The 27,071-nt window shown below is 38.3% G+C and overlaps 1 protein-coding gene across 1 annotated transcript in view; it reads left to right on the top strand.

Moving 5' to 3' along the window:
* The window catches only part of NELL2 (neural EGFL like 2), a 123,949-nt gene that overhangs the window by 85,219 nt on the left and 11,659 nt on the right, over positions 1-27,071 (top strand). Inside the window, exons 13-14 of the mRNA XM_019611217.1 lie at positions 259-354; positions 19,979-20,119. Coding sequence (XP_019466762.1) covers positions 259-354; positions 19,979-20,119 — 237 coding nt within the window. The remainder of the gene's footprint in view (positions 1-258; positions 355-19,978; positions 20,120-27,071) is intronic.

Raw genomic sequence — 27,071 nt, 5'->3', positions numbered from 1 at the left:
CTGGTGCATAGGAAGGAGTACATATGTAGGTTGTTGCCATCAGATGATTTACTCTAATCTCCTGTAGCTTGTCAGTCCATCTGGCTAATGAGGCAGGGGGGCTATAAACAATTTTTAGTGACCTCTGTCCTTCAGAGGAAGCAGCCTCTGAGCTCAGTGCTGTGAGGATTGTGTGCTGTCTCAGCCTGCCGGGGCTTTGGGACACCTGTGTGGATACTGAGGGTAATTTTGTTAATTCTTGTGCTTTTACTGTTCCAGCATTTTGCAAAGATGGGTGCCGGAATGGAGGAGCCTGTATTGCTTCCAACGTGTGTGCCTGCCCACAAGGCTTCACTGGCCCCAGCTGTGAGACTGGTAAGATTTTAATTGAATTTATAGTGAAGGAAATCCAAGAAGGATGCTGGAGGTAATCCAAGAATAAAGGAGAGTTTTAAGTGTATGCCCTAAAAGAGGAAGCTGCTGCTACAGCGTTACTCACTTTTCCTATACGTCTCCCAAGTGAATACATTACAGGAGTTCTAATTAGAAACACATGGACTGCAAAAATGAGAACACGTATTAAGACATCTTGGGTTTTGATGTTTCATAATTAATAAGATTATTACAGACTTGCTTTTTCACCTCAAATGGCCTTTATTATCTCCTGTAAATGGCAGATAACCCAACATCTAGAAATGAATCCCAATAACTGATTATTTCTGTGCTGCAAACATGCTTAGTTCACTTGTAAACTTAAGTGGAGATTTCTGCATTAACTCAGCATTTTTTACTCAGTATAAGGCAGGTTTCAGTTTTCCTGCTGCTTTTCCTTTCTCTTGCAGGCATTCCTTTCTCTCCTTGCTGTCCCCGAGGATGGTTGTACAACAAAGCCTTGTTTTAGAGCTTTATTTTTTAAGTCTGGGATCTACTCAAATTACAGCAGCAGGCACTTTGCCCAGCAGAAAATGTACAGTGTTAATACTTAGCATCTCAAGTGCCTGTAAATAATTTCTCAAAGTTCAAATGAATAATTTCAGCATCTTTATTTATTGCTACAGAATTTTTAATGCATTCTAACAGTATGTGCCCTCAGGAGATAAAGGGAGAAAGCTCACTTAGATTAATTGGCTTCAATATGCGTAATAAAAGGGCAGTCTGCTGCCTATGATTGACTATTGTTGCCATTCTATATTGCCTTCAATAAATCTTCCAAGCAAAGGAAAGGAGGTCATCTAAACAAGCATTGCTTTTGTCTGACTTGTAAACATGTCCAATTTAATGAAAAACACAGACTGATCCGAATTCTGTATTATCTGGTCCATTTGAGAAGTGAGAAATGTGATTGTTTTCATTCTGCTGTGGTTGAAAGGATATCTCCACAGTGCACAAGAGAGGTGCTGTGTGAAAAGCAGTATTCTGACTGTTGATCTATTTCTAGAAAAATGTCAAAATGGCAAGTTTTCAAGTATTTTTTCACTTTTTCACAGCCTAGAAATAGTATGGTACAGGATATCAAGGTCTCTTCAATGTAACAGTGTTGTGTTTTTGCTTGGAACAGTTTGTTTGCTAAGATAAGGCTCAAATATTAAAACAGTTACTTTGTTTTAGTAATATTTGCTTCATCTGTTCCTTTCAGCATTCAGCTGTTATCAACTAAGCATAACATCAATCTTTTCAAGGCCCAGATTCATCTTTTCCAGCTTTTATATCTACCTGAAGTGTGTAGACTACAAACCTCCTTGCTTCAGTCTCTTTCTCTAGTCAAAATTAACATCCACTATCAAATGGGAGATCTTCCTGGATTGTCTGAATTGCCCCCTGAAAGTCCTGTTCTGTTCCCTTCTTTAGAGGAGAACCCAGGGACACTGTTCCCAAAACAGAAAGTTCAAAGGCTGACCTAGATTTAGCTTCTGGATATTTAGACTCAAAGGCCCTTGCAGGGCAGCAAGGCTCTTGGCTTCATGGCTTTTTCTTTCATCAAGAAACTTGCAGGAGGGCAAGCAGTAGGGTTGGATGAGATCTGAATGTCTTTGTAAGCCTCATACTATATTTTCTGAATACCTGGTCTCAATATTTATCAAAAGGTTATTATACTTGTTTTGGTTCTGATACCTCTGAGCTAGTGATACTATTACTATGATTTGGAGAAAGTTTAGCAGCTCCAAATCAATTTTGTTGGTCAGTTTTGCAAGAAGAGACCACTCTGTCTTGGTGGAGGTCCATTAGACATCTTACTTGTTGTTGCTGATGAAATAAATCATGTTAGACTTCATTCACAAGGGTATAAGTCTGGTCACCTCAGTTGGATTAATGTCCAAGAGTAGGATTAGAATAAAATTACACATAGATTTGAAACACATACAGACTGAAATACCTTCAGAGTGACAAATGGAAAAGATTTTGTGTTCTTTCTGATATTGCATTGCTAGAAATGTGCAGCTGTAGAGGAAAATCTGAGCTTCAGACAGCGCATATTCATTTCCAGTGAATGTGGCAGAATTTCCTGAAGGTAGCTTTTGTTAGGCTTGAAGTGATCAAGACATTCACATGATAAACAATTTATGCTGGAAGCTTCCCTTGTTGAACAGTCACTTTATCTCCAAAAGAAATATAAACTTTTGTAAGCAGACATCTTCAGTTGCAATCACATACAAGCAGGAAGGGGGACTGATGTAAAGACGCCAAATCTATTTCTAAATAACATATTACTTTTTTCTATTTATGACACATATTTAAAAACTGCTTGTTAAAGATTTTTGGCATTTTTAACTTAAAACATGTAGTGTAATAAAAATTGTCAGTAGCTGCTAAACCTATCTAACAATTAATAGGAGATTGAATCCACAACCCAACAATAACCTAAAAACCACAATCACCAGTCCTTACTGTGTACTTCTACAAAAGATGATTTAGTAGATCATTTCTCAGAACTGCAATGAGGATGGGGTAAACAGGGTCCTCTGGAGATGATCGTGTCCAATCCACTCGCTCAAACTAGGGTCAAATTGAATGGGTTTCTCACAGTTTTGTCTGGTTGGATTTTGAGTATCTTCAGGTTGGAATTTTCACAACCTCTCTGGGGAACCAGTTCCAGTGTTCAGTCAGCCAGCTCTCCAACTATTGTCTCAACAGCATGAAAAAGAGGGGACGTAATGCTCTTCCTAGCACTGTTGGTCTTCTCTTCCACATGGGTACATAGCCAGCTCATATTCAACTTGGTTTAGTGCCTCATCCCTTTCCACATCCTTTCCAAACCCCAGCTCTGCACGTATATTCCCTCTCTGTTCTTCTCAAAGCCTGAAAAGGATGACGTTGTCCCTTCCCATTTACTGCCTATGGAACCAGACTTGAGTGTTATAGGACAGGTCATTGACCAAGAACAGGATGAAACCTGAGCTGAAATGGCTGGGATTGCTGGTATCCCATAGTGTTCCCTTAAATATTTAACAAGGCTGTTTGGCAAAAGACCTGACCTGCTTCCTGGTGCTCTTGTTGGTTGGGGATATATGCTATTCCACTGTTCATCTATCAAAGCTGCATTTGGGAACAGCTTGTAGTAAGAGATCAGACACTTTGGCACCGATTCCAGTGAACAGCTGATGAACTGGCTGTGGCTGTTGACATGGAAGCTAAAAGATACAAACTGAAGTTGAGTTGGGCCTACTGGTGATGTGGCCGACAGCTCTCTGAGCTTCCCAGCAGAAGTGGAGAAGCAGAAGCAGGGACTGGGCACAGAGTAGGAAGCAAATTGCCTGCTTTTGATGGGAGAGTTTAGAAATTTTCTGATGAAATTATCCTGACATTGAAATGTGGCTTTAGGGCATGCCTATTCACCCAGAGTACTAAGCAGCTTTCCTGATTCAGGTAGAGCAGTACTAGAAGTTTGCACATGTTCACAGGCATAGCTGTAATTCTTTTCACCTGTCAGCTACCATGAAAAGGGTCTGTCAAATTCCCAAACACTATGCAGCTTTTGCAAAGAAGCAAAGCTTTGTGTAACTAAGTGCTGTAATGGGCATTGCATTTCATAAAGTTTCCTACTTCCAAATGGTTCTTCAGGGGTGTCAGCAAGAACCACTGTGCTCTCCATAATATGAGAATGAGCATCACTTAGTGCTTTCAGTCAGACATTGTTTTCATGAGAAGAAGTATTCACTCTGAAGTGCCTTGCAGCTAACAGAGCTGTTGCAATGCTTTAGATTTTTCCCTGCAAGCCTTTTAGATTAACTGTGGCCAGTGCCTTGTTGAAAAGGGATCAGTGGAATAAGAAGACAGATGTAAGCATCGTGTGTAGATACATCAACATCCAGCACTACTTCTTATTGTTTTAGCTGGTAATAGAACATCAAAATGCGACTTTGGAGAAGTCTTTTTCTCTTCCTGTAACAAGCAGCTTTAAGCATCATTAACACTGGGGATGCATCTGTTGGCTTGTATACTTGTTAAAAGATTTTCAAGTCTTACAAGGCAGACAAGGAGTAGTTAAACTAGTAAAGCACAGTCTTCTGCAGTGTAGAAAGTTGAGACTACCCAGGGAATCTCAAAACATTTCTACCAGTTAAATTTGTTCAAAATACCTTACAATGCCCTCCCGCTTGATTGTAAAATTATGAATTCTTCAGTAGGCATTTTTAAATGCTGTTTTAAATTGTGTTTGAACATTGCTTTATTTCAGAATCCAGCATAGGACAATTTTGTTAGATTGCCTTGATGGTACTGTAACTCCCTTTTAATTTGATGAACAGTGAATTTGTTTGGCTATATGTGCATATATACACGATTACTGCATTTTTGCTGTTTGTCAGCTTTTCTTTTGAGTTCTTACATTCATTTTGTGCTTTGAGTATTCCCTTGGTCCTTTTTTAATTATGCATGAGATCAAATAGCAGAGTTTTACTACTAGTAGCGTTTTGATGTAGTTTTTGTAACAAGTTGGTTGGAAGTATATGACTTCTTTATGGACCTTTGGCTGTGGCTTACATTTCTTGATAACAAACTTTCTTTGGACATCAAAGGAATCATATCCACCTGTTATTAAATATGCCACAGCAAACTGTTGAAATAAACTGGCGCACAAAGCTGTAAGGTTTAAAAGGACATGCTGAGAAAAAAAAAATTAACTTAAAAAATGTCTGTACATTTACTCAGCCCTAAATTAATACTGATGGTGTAATTAAATGCATAACTGAATTTATGAAAAAATGGTCAGCATAAGATACATGAGCCCACTCTCTTTCATCAGATTCCTATCAGAAATAGCCAATTTTAGGAAAGTATATTATTTGGCTCTTTATATTTTTTTCACATGTGGAAAGCTCAAACAAAAATAGAAAAAGTGGTGTGAATACCTCATGAAGAAGGAAAAAGACTTTGGTGTGGCTAAAAAAAAATGTCAAGACTTTGTTCCTAACATATAGTTCCAAATACTAAAATGCTGCTTAGATGGAATGGTTGCTATTGATCAGATCTCTTTTTTTTTTTCTGTTTTGTGCAGCTTTCTATATACGTTAAGTAATTAGCATGTGTGACTGTTACACTTCTTTGCAAATCCAAATTAATTTGTTTATGTGCACCGACAATGATAGTAGGAGGATTCAGATTTTTGAAGGCTATTATTATTTCATTTCCAAAGGAAGCTTGTGAAAATCTTTTAGTTCTGACATTCCAGTCGATAGGAAAATAGTTTTGCATGTATTGGAATATAAGGCACTGCCAAAGTAACCAGGAAACTTGTTAACTTTGTTGACTTTGCAAAAACATTATGAAGTATAATAGTACTTTCAACATCATATGAGAATTGTTTCCATTTAAGCCTTTGATCCTTGGTGTTCAGCTAAAACAGCTTCAATCAGCTTGTGGCCAGGTAGGCTCTGAAGCTAAAGCTGTGACAAAATGGCATTTGAAGCCCATAGAGCATTGAACTAATTCTGAAAGAACTGGGATTACTTTTGGCAGAACTCTTAAAAATTCTTGGCTCCAATCTAGTAAAAACTGTCTGTAAGCTCTGAAAGTACTATAGTAAAAAACTGTCATAGCTCAGGAACCTGCCTTTTCCTTAGTTTTATTTTTAAAATGAAAATTTTAATTACTGATAGTAGGATTGGGGTTTACAAGGAGAATACTAAAGGGCTCAGATTCATGGTGCATGTGTGCAAGGTTCTGCAAAAACCTCAAGTAATAAAGAGTGCCTTTAAAGAGTTCACAGTCCAGCCAGGGAAAGCTGTTTGTTTGCCAGGATAAATTGCTTGCTTGCTTGAGTTCTGCTGTCTGGAGGATTCAGGCTCTCCTTTTTGGAGAGGCTCTCAGGAGTGAGACTGAGAACTTTCAGGGTACTTTCAGCAAGCAGTTTTTAAATAAAATTTAAGTGCTGACTTCAACTTGCAGAAATACAGAAATGTTGGGTTAACCTGCCACGGATAAAATTTTTAAAAGCAATTAGTACATGAGCCTACTTGAAATGTAAAATGTCAATAGAATCCAGTGGACAGGGAATGGGGAATTCATCACACTCCAAAAGTCAGGCCTCTTAGAGTCGTTCAAGTCTGGTATTTCAACTGAAGTCATTTTCGAAGTTCATAAACTACTCAAAGTTGATCCTTGATGCAAGCCTCCCTAAAATAATACAAATCATCCAGAACAAATCCCAAAGAAGACAAATTGTGGAGTCAGGCAGGTGAGGTCCAGCTGACCTTCTGGGCTGCATACTGCTGTTGGCACCGCAGCTGTGTGAGGTGGTGGTGGCAAGTCCTCATGGAGCCCAGGCACCTGGCTGGGATGAGGTGAGTGAGGAGGGATGCTGGATATGCTCTGTCCCCCTCATTGTTGGGCTTAGAGGCATGTACACCCTAGCTCTGAGTGGTCGCTGCTACTTATCATCCTTGAGTTATTGTGAGTGGTCCCGATTTTCTTAATAAATCTCCTGACATCCTGATCTATAGAAGCTGTGGTCTTTTTGGCCATGGCTGAAACATAACTGCAGACATGAAGTTCTCAGTATCACGTTTAAATGATTTAACTTAAACTTGTGACAGCAAATGTCTAACTGTATGTTCTATTCTCAGGATCTGACTCTGAATTAAGAACCATTCTGAATTACTGCATGCACCTGTGTTTAATTAATATTTTCTGTAGTTTTCATTTTAGCAGAAAGAGACAGGATGCAGACGCTAAAAATAATGAAACGATTTTGCTGAGGATGCTGAAACATCTATAACTTGCATCTTTGCTACTTAAAACCATTACCCAGCTCCCACAGGCGGGGTAATGAGTGGTCTGCTGTGTAGGCTTGGTCTTCTCAAAGATGGTTTTTGCATGTGAATTACTTATTGCAGAGACAAGAATAATGATCTTCGAGCAATCCTTGGTTTATCAAGATAATGCAAATTACTAGTCTGTTCAGTGATGCTAAACCTTATTCCATGTTATTCCATTTTAAATGCTCACTTACTGTAGGAAAAGCAGATCTTAACATGATGGCCCAAATTAGGGGAATCATTAATTTCTATGTCTGCTTTAAGCATAACAGCTAAATCTTCTTTAAAAAACTGTTACTATGATAATTCTCAATGCTTTCCATTCAGTTCCCTTTTTCTTTTCTCTTGCCTCAATTTCACGTAAACCATTATAACAGTAATTCTCTGAAAATGAACTTCCACATTGCTTGCTTTCTATTGTTTGATTAGAGTATAATATATTGATCTACTTCTGACTAATGATTAATAAGAAGAAATACCTTCAGTAACACAGACTGACTGTTCCAGGCAGATGGGACTCCTGTGTACTCCATCAAATCTGAAATTCCTAGAAAGCCTCTGAAAAGTCTTATTTGGCACTCTGGAGCAGAGCGCAAAGTGACTTTTGGTTTCTATATTTTTTCCTACACTCCTGTGATATGCTTTTTATAAACTTATGAGGTTGGAAGCCATCATGTTCACAGCACCTATTCTGTCCAGTAGCTTTGTTCATATGATACATCTGGTAAAACAGAAAAAAGGCAAATGTGACCTCAGTAGTTGGGCAGGAGCTGGAGGTGGTTCTGAGATGACAGGCTGAAGATATATGAGTATTGCTGAAAGTCCCATAGAGTTCTGTTTATCTCATAGAATCACAAAATTTTAGAACTCAAATTTGAGTTAAATGAAGTTGAGTATAAATAAATAAGCAATTTACTTATACTCCTCATCTGTTTTGGTTTCTAGGTAAACCTGATAAAAATAACTGTTTTCCTAACTGATCTTCTTCCTCATGCTTTCATCTCACCAAAACTGGGCTTTGTACTGAGCTGATACAAATTAATACAGTTCTTTTGACATATAAACTGCTGTGCTGTTTTGATGAGCTGCATGCCTGGTCTTTCATCTTTGCACGTGATCCATTTTTGCTAACTTATTTCTGTGAAGTAACAATAATAACTGTTCATAATGAATCATTCTAAAATGTCCATTTGGACTGATTCATTGTTGCCATTGATGATCAAGACTGTTTGACCATGGTACCTCTGACCAAGGCTAAGGAAAACAAGGACCATGAAACATGTTGGTGAATTAGAAATGCTCTAATATATTCTTGAAGTCAGGCCTTGGGTGAGCAGGAATCCTATTAGTGTTTAGCTGGAGGAACTATAATATGCAGTATGTTCATAGCTTTATTCGTAAATCATCTGCCTCCTCCACAACTAATTATGATTCTAAGTGAATAGCTGCCCAGTCCAAAATGCATGAAAACAAAACAAGTTGTTACTAATGCTTTTACCTCTAAGAAGTAATGAATACACTATGGTTTAATAAAAGTCAAGATAAGGATGATTTCTAAGAAAGACTGTACCCTCATAAGGGTCTCGAGTGTGATGAATTTGTATAATCTTTTTAGATGTGTTTGTGAAAAATTTGTTGAGATTATCTAACTTAAAGTCACTGCAAAACATCTGATTTATTACATCTTAAGGAATTCTGGGCACTAAATAGGCAAACGCTGCAGTCTCTATTTTTTTTAATTGAGCAAAGGCAGAATGACAAGAACATATACAGTCAGTAACTAAGTAGAGGCAAAGACTTTAACTCTCTTCTGACTGTACCTCTCTTTTAGCTGGCATCTTCTCTAACACTGAAGTCCTGTGGAGGTAGGGCAGAGAACAGCACGGAGGATGCATGATGCAGCATTGGAGTTGCTCACAGGGCTTGTAGGAGGCAAAAGACAGGTCCCTCTCTCCCTCTAAAACATACTCAAATGAAGAGCTGAAGGTTAAAGGAGGGGGTCAGAGTTGATCCAGACACAAGGTGAAAACTCGCAGACAAATTACATTCTGTGAGAAGAGCATCCCAAATTTGTTGGGAATATTTACCATTTGGGAATTCAGTAAACAGTAAACACAGTGTAAGGTCTGAGCAATAACCTGGTAGGTAATAGGTTACAAATGCAGGTTGTCTGGGCTGTGATCACCTCTCTGTCCCCTTTGACTTGTCTGAGATTCCTCTTATGCATATAAATTCATATAACGAGTGTAAACTGGCTAAAGTTTCCTTTTCCTCCCCTGACCCAAAAGAACTCAAAAAATTATTTTCAGAGAGAGCAAGAAAAACTTGCACAGAGTTTCTGCCGAGACTCTTCTCCAAGAAAATCAACATGCATTTATTTTCCTCATAGAAAAAAAAATTAATGGATTTGAAGGATTTTATTCTTAAAGAGCTTATGAATTTTGAGCACGTAACGTTTACAGAATAAGAGCAAATTCAGATTGAGAAAGTACTGTCACTAGGAAGAAAAATCATATGGCATCTTTCATAAAGATCTATCAAAGCATTAATGAATGTCAGCTGAATTATTATAATTAATAATTCCATCAAATTTCAGCTAACTGTGTGTGCTAATAAAAGCTGAATCTTCATATTCATAAACAGGTTGGCCTCTCCTATAGCTCCTGCCCCCTGGTGTGGGGCTGTTCCCCAAATATCATTCCCTGTACAAGAAAAAGCAGAGAGCTGGTACGAGTGCTTTCTCCCCATTTTACAGAGGTGGAAGTCAAGACACGTGGGAAAGTTGAATAGGTGACAAAGCTTGCATAAAAAGGCAATGGCAGATGTTTGGATAAGACATAGGTCATCTCATTTCTGCTCCTTTACTCAAATATGTCAACATCTGAGAGAAGATGGGTCTTTTTTTTTTTTCATTGTATTTTTAAAAAGAGGGAGTGCAGCCAATTCACAGAACTGGAGAATATAATTTTTTTTTTTTTTGGCTTTCAAAAAGGACATATTCTAAAATTGCTAGCTCATTAAATTGCAGGAAAAAAAAGGTTAAAAAGTTGTTTGTGAGAATAAACAAATGAGATCTGCAGCGAGCTTGTTCTGCAAATGAGAGATATTTTATTTGACTGCTGTGTCAGGAAGGAAAGTCACCCTGGTCCCATTTACCAGCTGATTTTTGTCTTGGTTATGAAAAATCAGCTCAAAAACAAACAGTGAGGCATTGGCTGGTGACTTTAGAAGGTTGGAAAGCTTTTCTTTGTTTCACATTTTTGCTTAGATTCATTCACAGAGTACCTCTTTCACAGAAATTAAATGAAATGCTCATATTGGGTTCAGTGAACATTCTGGATTGAGGAATGAACCCTACTTACCTCACTCTTTCTGTTTTGTAGTCTAAGATGCTTTGCTGTTTTTTCCTTCTGTATCTTTTTCTTCCTTCATCTTCCTTGCTTGACACACTTTCTTGGGTGTATATAATTTCTTTCATGCCTCAGAGTCCCTGTCAGTTTTAAATAACAAAAGATGTTTCTTTTTTCTCTTCTAGAGCCAAATATGAATACTTATATTTATATTTTCTTTAGCCTCTTGAAACACTACAATCCTGTCTGTAGCAGCTTAAAAAATTGAGAGACTTGGGAAAAAAAAGTGCTACAAAAAAAGATTTGAGGAGACAGGAAGTTTTGTTCTTTATTAAAAACATCAAAATGTATCCACTACTTAGCCACTACTTCTGCAGGAAAGAACTTTCCTTACAAAATATGAAACCTAAAATTTCAATTAGGTTCTTAAAATACAGTGATCTATAAATAGAATATGAATAGTTCAGCTGGGCAGCATTATAATAGAATGTTCTTCTGTTATACAAGGGAAATGGAGATAGCCTTCATAATTCACTGTAGGGTCCCTCTTTTATGAATTACGAGACGTTTAACTATTAGTGGAATTAAAATCTATTACAGTGCCAGTCATTGCACTATACCCTTCTGGAGCCCTTCCTCTTGCTGTCAGCATGAGGGAGTGTGCAATCTCTGCAGACATATTGCAATGATATGTGTATAGCCCAAGCAAAGAAAAAGCTTTTTTTTTTTTCATCTCTGCTGTGGTTCAGCAGTTGTGTACGCTTTCTACTTGATTTGATGCTGCATGAGCAGCAATGTAAATTAGTGGTCATGAGTATGTGAACTGTGAATCATGTTAACAAGTCACTGGCAAGGAGATGAAGGAATAATGTTTTAAAATTATGAACCGTTCTAAAGGGTAGAAGACCCAGCAGAAGACCAATTTCAGATCAGGGTGTCAGATCAAGCCCTAGCCAAAATTTTGTGTTGAACTGAACTGGATCATTGGAAAATTACTGTAATTCATACCAGAGCTGAACCCAAACAAAGCTGAGAACATGCTGGTTGAATCCTTCGTTCAAACATATAGAATGAGTTCTTACAACTCACCATTATGACTAAGAAAACACAAGATCTTCACAGTGCCTGCGGAGACTTCCTTCCCACCTTTAAGAAAGAGAGAACATCTGGCTAAAATAGATCTTTCTTGGGACAAATTAATCTAGCCCTTTAGTATCCAGAAACCAACATGTTTAGGGAGTAGCATGAGTGTGTTAGTCCAGTTCCTAACATTTGCAAAAAGAGCTGCAGCACCTCCAAATATTAGTATGCATCTAAAGTAGCTTTGTCATTGTATGTCAAGGTACAGAAGTGCTTTTTCTATCTTGAAGGAAACAGTTACTTTTTCAAGAAAGGGCAAACAGGGAAATAGAAGTGTTTATTACAGTTAAGGTGCTGTTGTGAGAATTATGGACAAAGTGAAAGCAACCTCACATTACCATCAATGTCTAAGAGCAGGAAACCCACACCTCTCAGTTACCCTGACTTTCTAATGGGGATTACACAATTGGTTTCTCAGAATCTCATAGAAAAATACATTCTCTTTTTAAACTATTCATGCATGCACCTAGTTCATCATGGCTAATTAGGTGTTCTGAATTATCATCTTCGTTTGCTACAAATGTCACATCTTTTGATGATATTGGATGTTAAATGAGTATCTGTCATAATCTCAGTTATCTGTGGGGCCTGTGATTGATCAATTTTTGACAACAAAGAATTGTTAACAGGGCTGCATGGTGAAGCAGCCAGTGGAAAATTCCCTTTCATAATGTTTCTATCTAATTTTGGAGCACCGCCACTGCCACACATAAAATAACAACACAATTGAATTTCTTTTTGCTGGCATTTAGCAGGACATATGGGGGTGTGCAGAAATCAATGGGGGATCGGGAGTCTGGAAAATTACATACTTGAAGAATTAATGAACTATAATTCCGTATTACATCCTCAATCACATTTTGCTTCCTTTTCATTAATGGAACTAAATTAGTTTTCCATGGACACGGTACTTTAAAAAATGCAATCACGCTCTTGACGAAGAATTAAAAAAAAAAAAGAAAGAAAAAAAGAAAACATTTTAAAAACCCTGTTTTAACTATATTTTTTGATGCATCATAACAGTTAGAAATATGTAGTGAAGAATATATCTGCAGCACTGGTAACTTGTTGGAGTAGTTTTTAATGTGGTAATTCTAACCCCAACTCTAGTTTCCTGCCCTTTGTGGCAAAGTATGGTGTTAAAGTGACTCAGACAGAATTTCTGCAAGAGTTTGAGCAGTGTAGAGACATAGACATAAGAGTGGTGACTCCAAAGGCATTCAAAATACCTTTTTTCCTGCACCACCTAATTCACAGCAGGAAGAGGAAAGTCCAGGGTCTTCACAGTTCTCTGAAGGCTTTACCTCAGATAACTGATGTTTCTAATGCTGTATCAAGTCCTTTTACTCATGGAATGATGGTATTCTGAGGTTAAAATTGTAACTCCGTGCTATGAGCTTTCCATAGTTTAATGGGAACTCTGACGTGAGGGTTCATACAATGCAAAGCATATACTAGTACTTAAGATATTATAACGTACATTTAATGAATTCCTGGAAGCTGAAAAAATCAAAGCAAGATTGTAAGCACAAGCAGGCTCTAGAACACCCATTAATGAAGGAAGAAAGAACTCCTTTGGGGATCAGCAGCAGTGTTAGAAGAAAGATGACGATCGGACTTTACAAAACATATTTAAAGGGCATTCTAAATTACTTTGGATTATGGTGTAGCTGATATCTTTCTGGACTATTACAGCAGCATAAGCTTCTGTATTGTTTTGTTGCTTTTGTTAAAAAAAAAAAAAAGAATTCTTCCATGTAATATGTATATGCATGCAGTATATCGGAATGTAGTGGGATGGAAATCCCCAAAGCTGATATTTTAACAAGAGAAGATAGCTCTGGTATATTGAACTAGTTTTAAGCTGTTTTAGTTCTCCACTGGGATCTCTTTTCTCCATAAGATCTCAGCTCAGAGGTCTGATTAAACAGCAGAGTCTTCCCAACTATCTTCACATTAGAAATCTGCTATAACATGAAAACCAACACAAACGCTTATCTCTTTTTCAATATGGGACTCTAGAACTTACTGTAGAGATAATGAATCCTTCTCAAAGCTGCTCAGTTTTGACAGCAGATACATTATGCAGCACAGTGAACTTTTATTTTGTCCTACTCAGTAAGGCCTTTTCCCCCTTGCATGCATATTTACTAAGATCAGATAACCCAGACATCTTAATCCTACTGGGCATTCTGTTATCTGAGCATGAGTTTGAATAGCTGGGGCATGTTCTTTTGTACTAAAGTCAGACATAACATCCTTGAAAATGCATTGACAAATGCAAAAGCATATCAGAGTCTGACTCATCCACATGTACCCAGGAAAAAAAACACCGAGGACTTATCTTTTTCAACATCTTATTAGTACCCTAAGCAAATTCTTTGGTAATATGCTTCTGGCAGGATTTTTCTTTCAGTGTATACGCATTTTATTTGTGGGACTGGGATGCAGGTGGCTCTGGAGGTTATTAGGATGGAAAAGCTGTTGCCTTTGAAATGAGATCTCAAGTTTAGCGTAAGACTGTAGTGACTGAATGTTACAGAAGTTGCTGGCTGCTCATTAATCCTTATAAATATATCCAGTGATAATAACCCAATTAGCATTGGGAGAGATTACTGCAACTGAGAGTCTATTAATTGGCAGTCTCAGCTGAGTGCCATGTGTGTACTGTCCCAGAAAAACTTCCATGATAAATAGAAAACTAAATTCTAAATATCCACAGCTTTGAATATATGATGTTTCCTTCTTAATGGCGGAAGGCTGTTTTTTTTTGTTTGTATTGACCTGGCTAAAGCAGTTTGTGAAAGAAAGGATTTTTAGACTAAACCGCTATGTCTCTCTAACTTAGTGTTTAATGGTGGCATGTAGGCTTTTCTGAGAGGAGGATTTGGTGATTAATATTTCAGTTTTGAAATGAGTAACGTAAAATGGTATAGCCATACCCCATCTCCCACCACACCATGGCTCTTTGTTGAGTGCAGCTTGACCACATTAGAGAGCTTGGTCCAATTGCTGGATGAAAGAGTATTGCTAGCTTTCAAATTGGCAATTTTATACCACTTTCCATCTTCAAAAGCTCTTATTATACAGAAATTCTCTAATAATATTCATCAGACTGCTAGCTTTCCTTTTTTTCCTACTGTACCAGTGAATAATGTGCTAATGATCTTATTTTGCTCTTCAGGGAGCAGGGTTTTCTCAGTCTCCCCAAGAGCAAGGGTGTAATAGCTGAAACTGATGCTACAGTTCAGGAAATGAGTGATTATGAAGTATAAAGAATGTGATTTGGAAGAGCATTTTTTCATGTCCAGGGGAACTAAGTGTATACAGCACTTAGTTACTTTCAAAATGTGTCACTGTATCTATTGTATTAAAGTGAGTATTTAGTTTGCAAAAAGGTGCAAGAGAGTTTTTTTCCAGTTGAAAAATGAGTAGCAAAATATGGAAATAACGAGGCTGACTGATTTAAGCTTAAGAAAAATGCACTGGAGAAAAACAGAATCTTTGAAAACCAAATCGCGTGCAACGTAAGCGTGCAATAACAAGTTACCCTGTTTGGTGGCAGTGTGGTGTGTGTGGTATTTCTTTGAGTGCATTCATGAGTTACATCAGGTAGAGAGGGGTCCTCGTGTTCCTGGTATTCTGTGAATCACACCTGTGCTCTCAAGACAGTGCTTCAAGAGCTGGAAGCATAAATCTCCTGCCATGCAGTGCCCTGGAGGGGAACACAGTGCAGCGGGTGCTGCTGCACAGCTGCCCTCCTGCCTGGCACAAAGGTTCCATCCACAAACCAGCTTGGTACTGCTTTCTGTTCCAAACCTGGTTCCTCACATGAGTGGGGTGGCAGATTTTTCATGTGCAATTGTGCTGCTTATTTGAAAAACAGAGAAAATACTGCCTCTGTGATAATCTGTGGCAGTTCTTCCATAAATTAAGGGCAGGGATTAGACCATTTGCTCTGGAACATAAGACAAATGAGACTCTCTTTTAGCTCCTGAATGGAGATAGCTTTCCTTCTTCAACTCCCCCCCCAGCTTCTTACCAGCTTCTTATAGCTAGCTGAAGAGGAGAACTTGCAAACGCAGAATAAGACTTTTGTCCATCTACTTACAAATGCCACTACCTCCTAATGAAAAAAAGCACATACCTCCTCTTCTTGCACTTAAAAATCTTAATTTTTTTCAGAAGTGAAAATAGCCCTTTCAGTAACTTCCTTCAATAGAGCAGTGTTTCGTTTTTATGCCTTTCTAGTACAGCATCAAATAGAACTTCATTAGTGTGGTTAGTGTTCCATATAGCCCACTGATATACCATAGCCACTGGCCAAGCAAAACTTCAATCAGTTTTTGTTCTGTTGTCAGCTCACACCTCTGACTGAGCAGCTGCAAGATGATTCATCAGAGAATGTTTCATCAGAGGACAGAAAAAAAATCAATTCTGGCTGCTTTTTCCATACTAATAAGATCATTTCAGTTGTAGATACTTCTACAGCACTTCCTGAGCTATGCTATGCCCATTTGAAAATAGAAATCCTTTTATCCAAATGTCAAGAAAATTTTCCATGAAATCAGTGCTTTGGCACTGCAAAATAAGTTTCTGCTGCAATTATTTGTTTAACACAGTTGTGATGTTACCTGAGTTTTGTCCCATTACAGAGAAAGTCTCTGCTAGAACTAATGCTAAACTAAAGAATGTAAGTTGGGATACTTAGCATGAAATTTTGTATGTGAGGAACATCTATGTTCTGAAACCTACAATATATGCCATATTTTCCTAAGAATTTAGTAGTGAAGTTGTTTTTGATTGACTATGTTTGCTGTGATACCATGTAAGGAATAGTGAATTATTCACTACTGGTGCAGAAATGGTTCCAATTGAATGGTTTAGGCAAACAAACTGAGAACAATCTGATGTTTCTTACAGACTGACGATGTGCTTCCACTGATGCTATTTATGGTAGGCATTCCCACATAACTCCACTCCACTTTGCATGCAGCTGTAACAAAACTAGAAGAGCATATTTCTTTGTTTATTGGCATCTGTAAAAGCATTTCATCTCAAGTAATATTTCTTGTGATATGAGTTTGTCAGCTAGTTCACAAATAAATACAGAAAAGCTACCTTTCTTGTCAGTTTACCAATACTGGCATGACATTCAAGGCTTATTTTTCTGAATAATCAGTAAGCGAGAACAGCAGAATATGTTCAGTCTGTGCCTGCTATACTGTGCTCACAATTATAAAATGTAGAGATTCAGAAATAAATTGTTCTGAAGAGAGGAACATAGCTTTTCTTAAATTCATATCTGTTACTTTACTCTGAATAATACCCTATCCTCCACCTCACTACCAATAAATTCCACTTTCCAGAGGAAGTCTGGAGGCAGAGGAAGACACATGCTATCCATTGTCTTAATGTGTGTTATTGAATAACATTAAAAAGCAGTCATGTGCTTCATTGATTCTTTGGGGCTTGTGGCTCGAACCACCCCCAGCAAGTTATATTGTGCTAAGCAGACGATTCCAGACCTTTAGGTTAACTTACAGTCTGTCCTCCTGGGCAAGTTCCTCCCAGACTGTGTATTACCCATGGTAAGTGATCTTCTAGAAAGAAATCTTTTCCCTTCCCTTCCCTTCCCTTCCCTTCCCTTCCCTTCCCTTCCTTCCTCTCTCTTCTCTCTCCGTTCACTTCTTCCGTTCCCGTACGTACGTACGTACGTACGTACGTACGTACCGTCCGTTACGTTACGTACGTCGTACGTACGTACGTACGTACGTACGTACGTACGTACCGTACCTACCTTAGACCTTTCGGTAATCCTACGTACTTTACTCTCGCTCTTCTCACTCACTCGTCTACTACTCGTACGTCTACGTCTCCTCGTACGTACTCGTTCCTCGTCTCTCTCTCTCTCTCTACTCTCTCTCTCTCTCTCTCTCTCTCTCTCTCTCTCTCTCTCTCTCTCTCCCTTCCCTTCCCTTCCCTTCCCTTCCCTTCCCTTCCTTCTCTTAAGCCATTTGTGGGCATGTGAGTGAATACCAGAGGATAAAGCACAAACTGCAAACCAACCTCTTCTCTCTACAGCAACATAATTTCCATTGATCTCCCTCTAATCTCTGTAACCCTCTTGAAGTCCCGCTGGCCCCCATTGCTCACAAGAAAAAGACTAGAGCTTATACTGAGTTAGGGAGAGGCACCAGAGCAGCTAAAGGTTGCAGGGATTTGGTATTGCTCAGTCCTGCAGCAGGACTACTTACGTGATTATCCTGCACTTCACAGTGGAGTTGAAAATCTTGTGTTTTAAACCAATAGAGATTAGGACTTAATTTGTGGCACACATAGCAGCAAAAATACGTGCCTAGTGCAGTATTCCGGTAGGGGTGCTGGTCATATTCATTCTCATAAATACTGGTGACGTACACAAGGGGCATCTGGTCAGAAAGGCAGGTGACAGAAAATCAGGCTGATGCAATAACAGAAATTCCTAATGGAATTTCCTCGAGTAACTATAGAGCTTTAAAAATCAACATGCTCATATTATGGCTGTGAGGTTACTCCAAGGAGATGACTGTCCCGGCCTTTCAATAAGAAAAACTGTATCAGAGGTTATTTAGCATGTGAATAAAATACCCAGGGCATATTGTGCCTACTTTCCTGGCATATGTAAGAAAAATGTAACTTACCAACAAAGATGGATGTCTGAGCGATACCTTACGGTTATGTAGGCATCCCCCACAATATTCAACAACTTCCTTTCTTTCAGATGTGGCATGAAGTGTTTTGGATGCCTTTAAAAAAAGCAAACAGTGAAACAAACAGCAACAGCAACAAAAACACCTGTATTTTTAGATAGATTTCATAGGAGAGTAGAGTGACTATATCTTTGTCACGTACAGTTGTATTCTTAACAAGAGATTTGGGCCCTTATTGAAGCTCTTGATTAATTTTTCTCATCCATTTTATACTTTGTATTTTGAAAGTAACAGATGCCATAAGTGCAAGCTAAGAGGGACTGTGAGCAGCATTTTGGTACATTTACCTGTATCTCAGTGGTCACATTACATCTCTCTTCTGCAGTTTCATCCCAGAGGACACTAGGTCAACTGCTGAGGTACTCTTAAGAGTTTGAGTCTAAACTCAAATTGTCATTTTAATTCTTAGTTTTTTTGAAGATTCCTGGCTGAATCTTCACTTGGCCAGCATGGTAAGTATATTGAAGGTTTCTTCAATACTCAAATGCACAGAACTTCTTGTTTCTGAAGGAAGTGTGTGTGTGTTTTGTCTCCCTCTGTGTCTGTTTTGTAGGCACCTCTCAGTCAACTTGCTGTTCAAGGAGATTTTGCATAAAACACAGTGATAATATGTTAAATCTGATAATGAAGGTCACATTTTTATCCCTGTTTGATTAAATACTCTGAAATTCTCTAACTGTTAATTAATTCTGAGACCTGTTCCTTAATATGACTTACTGCTTAACTGAAGATGTTGGAAATGAAAATCTGACAAAGTTCTCTACTTTACTAAATACGTGAATTCAGGTGTCTGAAGGGTGCCAGCCTATGATGGATTTTGGATCTTGCAAGTGTGTCCAGACATCCATTCCACTGTGGATCGTTACTATAAAGTTTAATCACTATAAGTTTTTCTTTAAGAAATGAGCATCCCAAAGGAGTTACTGGGTGGAGAAGAAAGTGTCACGTTTCACCTTCAACATCTAAGCCTTGGTTTAGAATCCCAGCTGCTCTCTTTGACAGTGAGAGTGAAGACTGCAGTCAACAATGCTGAGTGTCAGCAGTGCTGGTTTAAGCTAGTGGGAAATCCTGCTGACTTAACAGTAGTGACACTGGGAACATGAGCAAGGACGGCAGTAAAGATTTAATGTTTTGATATGGTGCTGGAAATAAGTTTTATCAGGCAGCCTGTACTCAGCAAAAGGGTTCTTCTTATCTTCCTTTCTTCATACTGTGGACAGTTTACACAAATGATGTATTACTGAGCATATATTGCAATGAAATGAGTTGCTAATATATAAACATTAAATTGGGATTAGCAGAACTCCAGCCAGCAGGGCCAACTTTATTAGCCAAAACCTTCTGTGGGAATGATTCACAATGCTGTAACAAATAACTCTAGAAATCTAAGTGGCTATAATCAGAATACTTCCATGAAACACCAGAGAAGTTGTTCTTCCATCAGATGAATATAGCAATGTCCTCTGTGTGAATTTTCTTCTTTTCTGTTTTTCCTTTGAACCAGACATTGATGAATGCTCCGATGGCTTTGTGCAGTGTGACAGCCGTGCTAATTGCATCAATCTGCCAGGGTGGTACCACTGTGAGTGCAGGGATGGCTACCATGACAATGGGATGTTTTCACCTAATGGAGAATCCTGTGAAGGTCAGTATCTAAGAAGGGTGGGATGTTATGACTTGCATTACAGTGGTGTCTGGTATCTCCAGCTATTGTGGACAAATGTTGTCATAGGTACTATATCAATGACAGTTAAACCTTGACCCAAAGAAATCGTAGTCAAAACAAGCATTGTAAGTAAAAGTAAAAAAAAAAAAAAGAATATTCCTAACACTAGGTGGAGAATTAGTGGCTATTTCTATGACTTGCTAAGATAATATATATTCAGGCACAGTGCTTAGAACAGTCTCATGGACCCTACATCTGCTTCTATGCATTAGTGATTTCCCATGGGCTGATAGCATGCATTATAATCTATCACTCCAGGGTGATCTGTTTGTATGTCAGATTCTGAGACAGAAATGAGCACTAATCCAGACCTCAGTTCTCCTGCTTCACTCCTTGTACACTGAAATAGCGTATGATGAAGACACCTCCTGCTACCAAGGATGTTTTTGTGACCCTGACATCCTTACCCACAATTCAGTCAATACTGGGGTGTTTCTCCTGTGTGGAGTGCAATTTGAAGAAAAACCTTATAAAATGGGAAGCGCAGTGGACTTGGAGATGGGGCAAGATACGGGGTATAGGGAATGAAAGGTCAACAGGGGCAAGCAGATGGGAAGGTTTCCTTTGTTTATGAACAATGCTGGAAAGAACAGCAGATTAGTACACAGCTATTTTCACACGTGGATTTCTTAGTATGAAAAGTTCTTCCGCTTTTAAAAGCTGCTTTTCTTAAATAAGAGAACAAACCAGTCTGTTTTGCCATGGACTACTTAGGGCAAAATTGGGAGTCTTTCTACCTTGTGGCTGTGAATGCCTAAATATTCAGTGCTCAGTATAAGTTTTGCCATCTTACTGTTTAAACTCACACTGGTGGGCTGCATCAGTCCCAAAGGGAAAGAATTGAATTAATTTCACTAAGGCAGACACACATACAGTTCTCAAGCAGTGAGAATGACCTTTTCAGTATCCCCATCTTCAATACTTTATTTCAACACATTTTCACCTCAGCTGAAAGTCTTTATTCCCAGGAGGAATCAGCAATTTCAGTCAGCCACTGCTTTCGTAAGTCCAACTTTCTTTGTCAAGAACTAACTAAATGTCAGTGTTAGCTGGCCAGGTGTTAAGACAGAAAAGTACACGGACTTCTGGAGAAGTTGTGATCCCTCTGATCACAACATCACTCTTCTGTCACTTGTGGCACGGGAGTGTTGTAGCCAGGCATTTATGGGAAAGTTCTCAATAAGATAAAGTTCCCAAGCTTTATCTTAACATCAATATGAACTCTGTCCTGTGGACTGAACATGGTGGTGTGGCATGTGTCATCTCAAGAAATAGGAACTAAAGAATGAAGCAGAAAATATGAAGTTTTTAGTAGTACCTCTGTTAAGATATGCATGAACAAGCAACAATTAAGCAACAATTTCTACTCAAAGGAAAAGCCAAGAAAGAATAACTGCAGAGTGCTACATGTATGTGGAAGGGACAAATATTTAGCATGTTTTTACTTTTATAGGATTGAAGGCTGTGACACTGTGTCTTAAACAGAAGATAAAACTTGGAGAAGTAGCCTTAAATTTATTACAGTTTGGAAAGTGAGCTTTCAGTAGCAGAGTACGGTAGTGTGAAAGCAATTGCTTTCTCCCTTGTCAGATCTTTCCACTATGAGATTCTTCTACAGTCTGGCAATTTCTTGTGTCACTTCTCCAGTATCCCCTGTGTTAGAGCTGATTAGACTCAGTGATTGGTGGACGACCTTTCTGACACTCTGTAACACAGGAATATCCTCCTGGCTGTACTAATCTCAACTTTCAAACCTTGGTTCTCCACTTGCTGCCTTCAGCTGTATGAGTTTATTGCTGCGTCCAGGCCCAGTGTCCTCTGTGACCTTCTGGTTCATGCAAATACCACAGCTTGGAGAATTATAGATGGAACAGTGCAGACTTGCAGAAGAGGAACTGGTCTCACCTTACTTTCTTAGTGGAACAAAGAATTTAAGCCTCGTGCGTATTAGGAGATATTCTTTGAGAGCTTGTTGATTTTGCTTTCTAAGCAGTCTACTTCAATACAGAGTTTATAGTCACTGCATAATAGGCTTGTTGTCTTTGGCTTATCTTCAGTGAATTTTAGTTGCTTTGAAGAAAGTTCCCTCTTTCTCTGGAGAAAAACTTCTAAAGCCAAGGAAGTGTGGGCTCAAATATTTTCTTTCTTGATTGTTCTATATGTTCTGCCTCAAATCTGGGTCTGTCTGAGCTCCCTGGATGCTTGCCAGTAGTAGTACAGAACTCTGTGTACAGAGTTTTGATCACAGAGTTCTGTGATCGGTGTTAGTCACAGTGTTTCCACCAGTAAAGCCTCCAGTTTGAAAGATTCAGATGGAAACATTTCTGTTAGGAAGAGGAGCATTTCCTTAAGAACTTTACTTTAGCATAATACCCAGACTGCACCTTTCTTTAGGAAATGGTCCAGACAGGACATGCTACTAAAAATTTCTGTCTGGTGTTGGAGTCCTTGGTAGCATTAGACTTTATCAGTGCCTGAAATAATTGTTGCCGAATTGCCTATTTTGCACATATATTAAGCTTGGCTACCACTGCATCCTTGGCACTACTTAGAATACTGAGTATTTTGACTACTGCTGTACTTGAATGCAGGAATTTATAATCCTATTTCATTTGGTACCTGCAGGCAACAGAAGACCAGGAAATTCCTTTGCTATTAGTTTCACTTCATGTTATACTCCTGGGTAGATCTATAGTCTCAATACCAATTACTGGGAGAAGTGATGGGAAATGCAGATGTAGGGTTTCAGACTCTTAGCAGCATTGGTGCTTTTTCCTTTAGAAATATAATTATGTTATATATTATCTTATTTCCAGAAAAGCAGTGAAAGATTAGCCGCTTAGCCTTTGAGAATTGCATGGTTTTGGGAAGTCTTAAATTTTATATATATATGTAAATATAGCATTCAGCATGGTATATTACCTAGTGCCCTCCTCCTCACCCCCCTGCAGCTTTTCTTTATAGTTTATTTACTCAGTCATATTGATGATCTGAAAGTTGTCTCTCATGTACTATTTCATAAAAGAGATGGTCGTTATTGCAGCCTCAAGCTTCACCGCATTCAACAACTGAAACCACTGAGGGCCAAATCCTAAAATAAGTACATTTAGGCCGAGTTAACATTTGTGCTGCAGTTCTGTGTAAGATCCTGATTCCTTTGAATTTGTCACCTGCAATGCCTAAAAGCTTCTAAGATCAGCTAGAGAGGCTGTATTGGTTTTGTATCAGAAGTAGTGCAGGCTATACCTCATCAGCTGTTGTACATTTTGCATAATTCCATGTCAGAAGAGTAGCTCACCTAATTAATGAGCTCCCATTGGACTTGCCAAGAGTATCTGGCAGGTACCAGCTGTTTATACAGAATGTAGGAGCTTCACTCTGAGCAGGTATCAAATCCTTTAAATGAGAGAGGGGCAAATGAATGGATTGAAAAGTATTGATTTGGAATGTTCCAGCCAGTTCAAAAAACATATTTTTTGTTGCAAGGATTTATCTGCATGTAAACCTGCAGATTAGGATTTCTGTTTTGAAATGTTTTCTTATGTTCTTTATACCACTGCTATCCTATTTCCAGTGTAATAGTACAGACTGCCTGTCTGCATGGAGGGTCTCCCCATGGGCAGTTTTTTCCACAACACAGAATAATGAGATATGGACATACACTGCAGGAATAGGATGCTCTCTATTCTTCAGCAATGAACAAAATCCAAAATGGTCACTTGAATTTGGAAGGCAGAGCAATTGCTGACTTTTGAGATGTCTGAATTCATCTCACAGTACCTCTGCTATATTAACTAATGCTTGAGATCTGTGTTTGAGAAACCACTGTCAGTTTAGAGACCACACTTAGATTTTTCTACAGTGCTTGTCATGTTTAACAGAAGCTTTGTTATTGAAAGCTCATAAGGAGACAGGAAATAAAGAATCACTTCAGCAGGAAATCTTACTAGAACTCACAAATCAAGAAAATCCTTTTGTCTTTCTTCACGGTCAAAGAATATCGACTATTAAAACTACAGGGAGAATTTCATTCCTTCCACCTCAAACAGAACTCTAGCATTAAGGCTTAGTTTTGGCTTTGGGAACACAATCATCAGCAGAGAGAATGCAGATCTGGAGACACGTGTGTTTAAATATTCAGGAGTGTGGGCAGAGTATGAAATTGGCAGAATTTCTGAAGTTTTATTAGAGGACTAATAAAACAGAAGACCAGTACATTTTATGAGACAGTGAATTGATCATGTTTATTGTATCAGGAAACAACATTTCTGTGAAGCTGGTTTAACCGGCATCTGAATTCTCAGTTCTTCATCTTCCACATCTGCTAAGCTCTCTGACAGCTGGCTTGCATGAAGTTACAAATAAATTATTCATAATTCTTGCTCTTTGAAGAATGGTTGCATCAGTTAATAAATTTATTTGAGATAGACAAGGAGAGAAGCCAAACCTTCTGCTCAGAAGGTTCTTTTTGCCTTAAGCAAAAAGTATCCGGGTATCCTTGTACTATCACCCTGCTGAGGAGGCTGTTTCCTCTCAGAGCTGAAGTAACCGAGTCTCTTTTGGAGCAAATAAACTGCCCACCATCCCAACCCATCTTTCAACAGTGTATGTCTCAGTGATCGAGATGTTCATCTTCTCTTTACGTACATGAAACTGATATCAGAGAGATTTTGCCATGAAGATATGTCTGGGGAAATTTTTTTTTTTTTTTTGTCTTAACGTGAATGCCACACATTTAAGTCTGGAGGGCTCATCCGAAGGGGAAAAGCTGCAGCTTTCCATCAGTTACATCAGAGCATGTCTCTGAGCCCTTTGTCACTGCCTAGCAAAGTACACAGTTTCTTTTTTCTTCTAATACTGCCTTGTTCTTGTTCCTTGTGAGTTTATTGCACATTTTCTCATCTGTTGTTATCAGTATTATATTTGGATTGCTTTTTGCCCAGAAGAGTATTGTGCCACCATTTTCTGCAGTAGCTTCAAGATCACTTTCCATTATAGATATGAAAGATTGATTTGACTTTTGTAAGGATACTTCCCCATGTGTCTTATAATCAATTTCATCAATTGAATTTCTTATTATCACTTACTCAATCACTATCAAGAAATCAAGAAATTCACTGACAATTTTTTTTACTTTATTAACTTTATTAACAACAACATTTTTCATCTCACTGTTCACTCATAGCTCCAGATGACTTTTAAGTATATTAGGCAGCACATGTTCTGGCACACATTCTTTGAGAACTTTCATGGGACACCCTTTGTTTATGACAACTTGACCATTTATTGTTGCCATTTATTACTTACTAATTAACCCACTATAAAGTTGTGACTGACTGATCCCTTTTCTTCCAAGCAAGATAGTTCCTTTCAGAGTATGCATCATACAAAAGAGCTCAGCAAGTTTTCAAATTAAAGTAGTACATTATATCAACTATATTCCTCTTTGAAGCCTTAGTATGGTATAACCTGAATCTATAATATACATTTCTAAGAAGTCTTCTTTTTTATCATATGAAGATTTAATTTATCTTTAAACTTTTGCATTTTAATATGAGTCCACTTTTGAAACTAAGCACTATGACGGAGAATTCACATGGCTTTTTAAATTCCTTTAAGAAATTGCATATATTGTGGTCATCAATACAGAGTAGCTGTTTGTTACTGACATTTTGAATCAGAATCTGCGCACTGCTCATGGCCAAATCAAATACTGCTTTTTTCCTGCAACATTCTATGACTTTTTGTTCCAAGCAATGTCTGTAAATCTGTTAATTATAGGTCTCAGCCTCGTGGGGCAAGATTTCTGTTTTCATAGACTTTTCTGCCCTCACACTCAGATATTACAAATGGAGTTTAGTCAATCTAGGTACTGTCACCATTTTATATAAATTTAGTCCAGTATTTTAACTGTTTTGACATCAAATTACTTGTGACACAATTAATTCTTAGCTTTCTTTAATGTGGGAGAGTTGCTCCAGAAGTAAGACCCTCCATCTTATTATGTTGCCCCACACCACCAGAGGTGGATGTTGGTGGTATGGCAGTAAACGTTGAACCTGAATATTCCATTACATTTTGTTGCTGTGCTACAGAAGGCAGCAGAGGGGCAGTCTGACGCAATGATATCTGACACAGGAGTGAAGATAAAGCAAAGGTGTATCATTGAATTCATCCATGTGGAAAAAAATGGCACCCACTGCCATCCATCGACACTTGCTGAATGTTTATGGAGATCAAACAGTGGATGTGTGCATAGTGAGGCAATGGATGGTGCACTCCTACAGTGGGTGACAGGGACATTGAGTCACCTCCTCTGGTACAGATTTTTATGAGGATGGGATGCAGGCTCGTGTTCATCGCAGGCCAAAATGCATAGCTAACAGTGACAAATATGTTTAAAAAACTGTGTTTTGTAGCTGAGAATTTGATTTATCAAATAGCGTCTTTATACTCTTTGTATCTTCTGCAGTTTCCATGGAAATAAATAGGAGGCATTACTTTCAGAGCAACCTACATTTATCATTACTTCTCCACCCACTATAGTCTTTTGTCGTATTAAGCTGTACTCAGGGAAACCCCTAAAAATGTTCCAGATCAGTGCTGCTGCAAATTAGATCTAGTCCTCAATTCAGCACTGGATAGCTAGTTATATTTTTCGTTTTCTGTTCTAAGTCAAACCTCCAAGTCTTTTGAGAGTAAATTTTCTAATGCTGTAGCAAACAAGCTGCTGGATTCCTAAGCAGTGTGTTGTAAATAGCCTGAAGTGAGTTGTATGTTTCTTCAAAAATAAAACAAACAACAATCTCAAAGAAACACCAGCACAATATAAGACAGATAATAGCATACTCTATAGCTGGTTTGCAGAAAA

This window comes from Meleagris gallopavo, chromosome 1 (assembly GCF_000146605.3).
Source record: "Meleagris gallopavo isolate NT-WF06-2002-E0010 breed Aviagen turkey brand Nicholas breeding stock chromosome 1, Turkey_5.1, whole genome shotgun sequence".
Taxonomy (NCBI): domain Eukaryota; kingdom Metazoa; phylum Chordata; class Aves; order Galliformes; family Phasianidae; genus Meleagris; species Meleagris gallopavo.
The sequence above is the reverse complement of the archived record's forward strand: the minus strand, read 5'-3'. Positions and strand labels throughout refer to the sequence as shown.